The sequence below is a fragment of the Brassica napus genome, chromosome A9 (genome assembly GCF_020379485.1).
Source record: "Brassica napus cultivar Da-Ae chromosome A9, Da-Ae, whole genome shotgun sequence".
Taxonomy (NCBI): domain Eukaryota; kingdom Viridiplantae; phylum Streptophyta; class Magnoliopsida; order Brassicales; family Brassicaceae; genus Brassica; species Brassica napus.
In genome coordinates this window covers 34,635,009-34,643,766 of record NC_063442.1, presented here as the reverse complement: position 1 = coordinate 34,643,766, position 8,758 = coordinate 34,635,009, and the positions used below count along the sequence as shown (strand labels likewise).

At 37.8% G+C, this 8,758-nt stretch overlaps 1 protein-coding gene and 1 long non-coding RNA gene across 2 annotated transcripts; both read right to left on the bottom strand.

Moving 5' to 3' along the window:
* Positions 1-2,826, bottom strand: LOC106412217 (probable aquaporin PIP2-5). The gene is made up of 4 exons (XM_013853122.3): positions 2,368-2,826; positions 1,542-1,837; positions 523-663; positions 1-434 (listed from the first exon to the last, which is right to left on the bottom strand). Exons 1-4 carry the CDS (start codon positions 2,669-2,671, stop codon positions 315-317), a joined length of 861 nt encoding a protein of 286 aa, XP_013708576.1. The 5' UTR covers positions 2,672-2,826; the 3' UTR covers positions 1-314.
* A 3,963-nt stretch (positions 2,827-6,789) lies between these two features.
* Positions 6,790-8,494, bottom strand: LOC125578442. Its single transcript, XR_007316555.1, has 3 exons — positions 8,043-8,494; positions 7,518-7,681; positions 6,790-7,440 (listed from the first exon to the last, which is right to left on the bottom strand). It is a non-coding gene; the product is annotated as an uncharacterized LOC125578442 (long non-coding RNA).
* Between the last annotated feature and the right edge of the window lie 264 nt (positions 8,495-8,758).

Here is an 8,758-nt window from a genome sequence, read left to right as displayed (position 1 = left end):
TTATAGTAATAATTTCTTAAAGTAACCTTAATCTTCCACGTGTAAATATAGGGTGGCCTTTATACTCTCACGTGGAAAGTTCATATAAGGAATTCAGAAAACTAGTAAAAGTTAGAGCAACATAAAATAGCAGACATAGATATAAGAGAAGTAGCATTTCAAAGTTGACCCACAAGTCACACTCAAAACATCTCTTCACGAAAGCTAGAACTAAGATACTACACGTCGCTAGGTTCCAAACCATCTAAACATTACATAAAAAGCCGCTCTTTATTGTCTTCTTTCTTTGCTCTCTTTGATGACGAGAGTCAAAGCTAAACGCGAGACTGGCTCCTGAAAGACCCGAGCGCCTTCACCGCACCAGCCCTCAATACAAACTGATGGTAGAAAGCCGCAATGGCTGCACCCGCAAACGGACCCGCCCAAAATATCCACTGTAGAAATTTAAAAACGTTATTAAAACTTTGTCCAAAGGTGAGATCGAATACGAAGGAGTGAAATTTTTTAGATGGTAATACGAACATGATGGTCCCAAGCTTGGTCCTTGTTGTAGATGATTGCAGCTCCGAGACTTCTTGCAGGGTTAATGCCAGTGCCCGTGATTGGGATTGTAGCTAAGTGAACTATGAACACCGCAAATCCAATTGGCAATGGAGCCAATACCTTCAATTTACCACATCATCAACAGTAACAAAAGATATATGATACTATTACTTATTACTTATTCACGAGACAAATAATGTAAGCCTCCAAATATTATTAATATAGTTAGGTTTGAGTCTCAAACTTTGAGAGAAGGATACGTGGTTGCAAATGAACCTTGGGACCATTTACAATAAAGGACATTCACATATGATGGAGATAGGCGTGAAAGACAAAAAGTTTAGATTATCAATGTCCTTTTCTGACGTTTGTTATAATGGAGAATCTAGAAGTTAGACTGGCAAAATCTACGTAATATATGGTTCGACATCAAAAAAAGTCCAAATTTCCAAAAATCCAAATTTTCAAAAATCCAAATATACTTAAGCTTAACAGAGCAAATTATTTACTAAGATGTAATATCTTTAGACCTAGATAAATTCACAATTCGAAAGCGGATAACCGGTCTATCAGAATTTTAACTACTTGAACACCGATTAGCTGAACCACTAGACAAAGAAAAAAAAGGTCTACCGAAGTATTGATAGTTTAGTGGTGAGATGATTCTCGTGTCATGGGTTCAAAGTTCAAACCACTTTTTAAACAAAAAAATTAGTAATTTTTAAATCATAATATGTAAAAACTGATTCCGAACATAGAGAACTTGAGAAATTATGGATTTGAAGTTCAAAAAATTTCACGGTTTAAAATATCAATAAAAAGAGATCTCGAATATCAACCAAGAAAAACATGCTATACGTGTCCATGCCCCCATTAAATGCATATTATTCTACTCTTGGCCGATTAATAATTTTGCTACAACATCATTTCAGTGATATATTAATATCATACATTTTAGTGCGGTGAAATTATCTAGCTGCAAGAGATAGTGAGCTTACAGGGACGTGAGAGTCGCGCGCACTCCTCTTGGGGTCAGTGGCGGAGAAGACGGTGTAGACTAAGACGAATGTCCCGATGATCTCCGCGGCAACACCAGTGCCAACACTATAACCGTTAGAGAGACCGTTTGCGCCGCCACCGTAGCGGGTGTAGTAAGAAGACTGGAAGGACTTAACCAAAGCCACGCCGCAAATGGCACCAAGGCACTGAGCCACCATGTACATTACTGCTCTCAACAACGTCACTTTTCTAGCCAGCAATAGTCCAAATGTCACCGCCGGGTTTATGTGTCCACCTATACCATTAAAATAAGTTGAACCAAAATATTGATGTGAGCTAAAACAAAACAAACCAAACCAAACCAAAGCTATTTTTATTACAAATGAATGTAACACTGTTTATGAATTATGATTTAAACGAGTAACTGAATTTAATACATATCTCAAACCACCCCCCCCCCCCCCCCCCCCCCCTCCCCCCCCCATTATGTGTCAACCTATACCATTATATAAGTTGAACCAAAACATTCATGTGAGCTAAAACAAACCAAATTACATTACAAATGAATGTAACATTAATGTTTATGATATAAACGAATAACCTAATTTAATACAAATCTTAAAAGCGAAAAACTCGAAAATATCAAGACATTCTAACCAAACCGACTTCATGTTCTGTTGGAATTACATTTCTCAATCATGATATAACAGATTCATATATAAAATTGAGCCAGCAGTAAGTTATTATGTTCTAAGATTAAAAAAAAAGTGACAGTCTAGGAGCAAATATATCTTTGAAAATAATTAGAGAAAGTGAGAAACAGACCAGAGATTCCAGCAGTGCAGTAGACGAGGATAAAGATCATGCCACCAAAGGCCCAAGCGATGCCGAGGACGCCAACACCTGCACACTGGTCAGGATTGAGGGCTGGATCGGTCTGGCTCTTGTAACCAATAACAGTCATAACGGTGACGTAGAGGAAGAGGAGAGTGGCTATGAACTCAGCGATGAGAGCTCTGTAGAAAGACCATTTCCCAAGCTCAGTAGCGTCGAATAGAGGCTCAGGCGGTGGGTCTTGATAGTCTTTGCCTGAGAAGGATCCCTTCTCCCCAACCACTTCCTTCGTCATTGTTCTACGTCTTCACTAAATTAAGGGGTCTGTCTCTGTATTTTCTTTAAGAAAAGAGAGAAAGTTTGAGAGAATTGATGTGGTAAGACTGTGAGTGGGTGACGGGAATTTATAGGCAGATGTGACGAGGCTTTGGGCTCTGTTCTGTTTTCTCTTCTACTTTTTGGTTGTTGTCTTTTCTTTAACCGGAAAGAATTTCTACCGAACCTGATTTTCCATAGGTATGAGATCAACCGTGGTAAATATCTTTTAGTTTTATTTTCGATAACCCTGGGCTTCCGGCGGATCGAGATCTAACCGATTAGTCTCGTTAGAGTCTACCTGTTAGTCGCAATGAGAATTAGAGATCCATATCATTTGACAACACATATTTAGCGTCATGAGATTTCTTCTAACCCAGATCGCTTAGCTCACGAAATTCCGCCTACCACTAAACCACCCACGTGTAATTAATTACTAGTTACTACATTATTACATGATGTAAAACATTTTCCAGCGAAAGTAGAACTTAGGACACAATGGAATTAATTTCTTGGGCTAAACTGTCCAACGCAATGTTTGTACTTTTTAGTTGTTGTTATTAAACTTTTTGTTGTCGTTATTAGGGCTTAGTGGAATGGACAAACAATCTATTGCCTAAGTACTACTAAACAACCAAATAACGTTATTGTAGCAAGAGACTCATTATAACAATTAAGTGGTCAAGAACTAGCTAGTCTTATTGGTCATAAGCACATGTTCAAAACATAGAGGACGGTGAAGTGGGGGTAAGGTGGGTTGTTATTTTCACCGACCCAACTTGACTTTGCAGCTTTGCCATGTTTTTTTCTTTGTTCTTTTTCAAAGTTCTTATAGTTTAAATTCACTTTTAGGTTTAAGGTGTTCCCTATATACAGTCCTTCTCTAACATTTTACTATTGTAGCCATTTTCTTTTTCCTATTTTAAACTTTAGTTACTAAATTTAACTTTCCTAATAGTGATCTTCTGTAGTTTGCCGTCCACTTGCGAATAGTCTCGTGAGAACCACAACTACTTAAGTTCTTTGTTTGTTTTGGGCTATTTTAACCAATTTGATCTTCAATTTATCAGTGTGGTACTCTAAATTATTCCTCCTTTACCAGAAAGTACACTTAAAGGGTTTTGGAGACATTTCTCGTGAATGACCAGTTGCCCACTATGTTTCACAACTTTTTTTTTTTTCCCAAATTGTTATTATTGATAGATGGGCCAAGCCCAGAGCCGAAGCCCAAACATAACAGGATTTAAAAAAACAAAGGCCCACGAACCGGGCAACAAGACAAAGAAAACACAATGGGCCAAGCCCAATTAAAACCTGACAGCCACACGGCCCAAACCGGGCAGTTCGCCCTAGATGCGCCTCAAGGAGACGCCACAGCCGCCGGAGCTCCGAACCTGCAGAGCCTCCGCACGAACCCACACGTTCATCGCCGAACTGTCTTCACGCCGGCGTGTTCATCAGATAACCGAGAACACCTCCGACTTTGGACCACCAGAAACGCTGGACAGCCGAGCCGAGAACCGCATAAACTTCTTCTAGAAACTTCTTCGCCGTCGCCGGAGAGCTTAAACTGATATCTCATCGTCGGCGACCCACGAACCCCTCACAGAAGACAAAGCCCACCGCTTCTACCATCCTCGATCTAATCACCACACCCAAAACAAAGGGTCCCACCCCGGTATCAAGGAGCTATGTGAGCCTCCTCTCACCGTAATCCAGTAGCCGGCGAAGAGAGTTAAAGAAACCTCACCTTCCCGGAAGCAAAAGTGACGACGGTGGATCTATGAGAGCCTCCACCCCCCACAAGAGAACCGACGTCAACGGAACTATGAAAGCCTCCATCGCCCGGAAATAAAACCACCAGTGCGCGCATCAAAAGCCCCGTCACCTCCGCGCTCCACCGTACGGACGCGTCTCGACTCCAAAGCCGCACCACCATTTACGATAAGTGACGGCAACAGAGCTCCGACAAGGCGAACGATAGTGGATCTGCGAAGACACCGAGGAAAGGGATCGAAAACAAGACGAAAGAAATTCTCCGGCGACGGCACGGACGCACACGCGCCGGCCGTACGCCGGAGGGAAACGATTCTCTCTCTCTTCTCTCTCTCTCTTCTCTCTCTTCTCTCTAGTTTTCACCTTTTAATTCCCCACTCTCTACCTTCCACTCTCAATTTCACAACTTTTTTACCTGGTAAGAAAAAAATACAGTTTTCTAAAAATAACTTTCTCCCTTTTCTTATTGTGGACTACTCAGAGAACTGGTTGGTAAAATAAACCCTCTTTGGCAAGTTCCCAGAATCATCTTCCAGCCCAAAACGCTGAATCCAAAACAGAAATTGTTAGTCTATTGTTATTGTATATACACCTGGATCTCAGTGGTGTGTCTTTCACAGTTCTTATGCTACTGATACTGTGAGACAGGTCCGATCCTAAACTTAAGCTGGACAAATCCATGCTTGTGGTCATATTTTATTAAAACGTTCCATTATATAGTTAACTAGGGTTGGCCCGCCCTACGGACGGGAAGTTATAATAAAAACTATTTATATGAATTTATATTAATTGTATGAAGCATTTAAAATTATTATACATTGAAAGCGATATTACAGACAAAAAAATAATAGAAAAAAATTCTAAGAACATATTGTTGTTTTTAATAAATATTTTTTGTTAGAATTAAAATGACAATAACTTATTTTTTTTCATCAACTTAAACAGACTCAGACAGTAGGAACTACACAAATATTCATATTCTCTATTTTTTAGAGAACACAAAATTACAAAAAAAAAAATTCAGAGAATGTAATAATATATACATATATATTATTTATAATTCAATTTGACAAAATATATTTAGCTGGCAGAAAATCAAGTAGGAATTACAAAAACTATTTAATAGTTGTGTATTCGTTGCTCTGATCAACGAAGTTGGAAAAGATAAAATAAAAGATATAACATTTAAACACAAACGTAGAGAAACAATCATAGACTTTATCAAAGTGAAATTTATGGGACAGTCTCATCACTTACTGATTGTAAGGTATCACTTATACTCAGAACCATGAGTTGAGAAGAGAGAACTGAGTTATATTCAATCACAATCTCTTTGTTTGAAGCCTCAAACAATCTATAGTATATCAAGAAGTTTGTGGTTACATAAAAATACAATAAATCCACACATGTATTTATGAGACCATCGACTGAGTTGTCAACTGAAGTGAAATATGAACACGCTCAACCAAACGTAACATAGCTCATCTGCCAACCTTCTCACACATATTAAACATATAGTGGCAATTGGTTTTGGTAATTTTTTTTTTGGTGTAGAAAAGCTTACTTGTCCTTCATTTTAAGCTTTGGAATTGGTTTATCCCGGTCTGGGTATGGACAGGGTTGTGGTTTTGGTTTTCTTTTTGTAATTTTTATATATTGTTGAAATTTTCTATGTACTCTTAAATTTATGTATTGGGTTATATTATGTATCTTCAAAAAAATATTATTTGTTGACTAAATTTTCACCAAATATTATTTGTTGGTTATATTATATATATATATATATATATATATATTAAAAAGACTAATCTTTTTATTTACATATACAATGTCGAAGGTTTTGCAAATTTATATGGCTATTTTTTTGTCATCTTTTTTTTTGTATATCCATTTGATTCAGCTTTGCTATATTTCTTTAATATAACTAACTTTGTAGATTATGGTGGGTTACTATTTTCGTACCTTCTGTGAGCGTGCCTCTGTTTTACTATCAATATCCAGTTATTTAAGGTAGCATCTTATGGTGTTTGAGTATTTGGTTTTATATTCTGGATCAATAATTTAAGCGTGCCTCCAAGTCTCCAACTCTAGAAAGGGATTAGTTTTGATTTATTAATTGATATCCTTTATGATGTGGGACTTGTTATTTTGGGCATCAAATTCCTGTGGAAAATCAGCCAAACTTAATCTATGCAGTACGGGAGGTTCGGTGAGCTATCCACGTGAGTGTTTGTTATTTTTTTGTCAACTGAGTGAGTTTGTTATATATCAAGTTGCGCAACTGGAATGGATCACTGAATCTACTATTTTGGACACTATTGATGGGTATGTGAATAAAATTTTTTGAAAAGCTAATAAACAGCTGCATGTGGTATCTTTGAAATTGACACGAACCGAAGTCTGAGGTTTAATGCATAATGTATGTGGTTGTTAATGAAATTCCATCGCAACAAACACAACACATAATCTATCGAACTCTAACGGTGATAAGTAAATGATGAAGACGAAGCCCTTGAGGAGATCAGAGAGAAGTAATTGTTATTTTGCTGATCTTGGGGCCAACTGATCTAAGCATATAAAGCCTATCACCCACCTCCTCCTCTTCTCAGCCATCAGATTCTTAGCAGGCATTCTCTTCTTACATTACCTCCTCCATTTTGAACACTCTTAGTAGTCTTACTGCTCTTGTTCAACTCATCAGACTCATAATTCAACCCTGAAACCCCAATCCCAATCTCATCCATCTCTTAATCATTGCTCAACTTTCTCATTCCTGACCTCCCCGAGTATCCTATCTTGCTTGTTTTTTAATTTACAATCTACGCAATCAAAATGAAGTAAGAAAATTGAATTTAAAACAACTCACGAATTAAACAAAAAATGAATAAGAAAATTCGATAGAAACTTGCCAAGTATTTAACTAACAGAGTCATCTTTCTTGGCTTGTTCTCGTGGGAACGCCATTGGAAGAATCTGTGCAAAGAATTTAATTTAAGCAATCAAAATTAGCAGACTTAAGAACAACCTTGGGGAATTGTATAAGAGCTTACCAGTTTATAGTTTTGAAAAACTTGGGACGTAAGATTATTCTCACAAATCGATGTATTTGTGTAAGCGTTGTGAGAACTTCTTGTTCTAGTGTAACCGAGACCTTTGAAACTGGATACTGGTAATCAAAACAGCTTCGTCGGTCGGTCTCATCAACAACACATATCTGCACACGGTATATGGACTCAAGAAGCAATAAACGAAACCAAAATTTTTTTACAGTAACAAACAAAAACAAAATAAATAAACGAAACCAAAAGCGTCTAAAATCAAGCTTTCTAAATTTTTTTCTGTCAACTCGAGCTTTCTAAATTAATAAACGAAACCAAATCATCTTACATCAACAAACAGAGAAAACATAAAACGAAATCAAGATCATCAAAACTCAAGGTTTCTTAATCAATAAACGATACCCAAATCATAAATACATATAAAAAAAAACAAATCAATAAACGAAACAAAAATCATTTAAACTCAAGCTTTCTAAATGTGAGGATGATAATGATGTTCACGGGATGAAAGCTGACCTTCTTATAGCTGGAGATCTACCGCCTTGTAGAAAGGGACAACGCATTGAATGGGGAATCGTGGCTGGAGTGGGTCGAAGAGTTAGACGATCGTTAATGGCGATGTCAACCCTTGGCGTACATGAGGAGTGTGTCGACCCTCGCCGCCTCGCTTAACCTGAGATACTTTCAGAGAATTGAAAGAGAAGATGAGTCCCAGATGAGGATTGCTCACATATTTATGCTGAAAACACACCGCCTTTCAGACCTAATCAACGCATCGAAGACACATCATGGGAGAATAAATCAACAGGATTAAAGAGGAATCCATAAAGAAGTCTGTTACAGTAAGCGCAAACGTCACCGCGGCCGCATGAAGATGAGAGACGATCTTCGTGGGTTATTTTAAGCCGTATTAGGGTTAGGGGGAGAGTATTTCTGTTTTCACTTTCCAGGCCGGATGTTTGCACGATTCCAAGACCAGTAACATACAATAAACGGAAAGCCCATGACGCCATACATTAATGAAACGCTGCGTTGAGAGGGAAGGCGACACGTGTCAGCACGACAGAGCACGAATTTGTGACCTGGATGCTGAGGTGGCTTCACCAGGAGAGATCAAACTCTCTTTTATATATAAAGATTTTTAATACAGTTTCATTGCATAGTTAAATTTAAAATTATAAAATACATAGATTACTAGATATGAAAGCAAATGTACCAAGAGCATTTTTGAC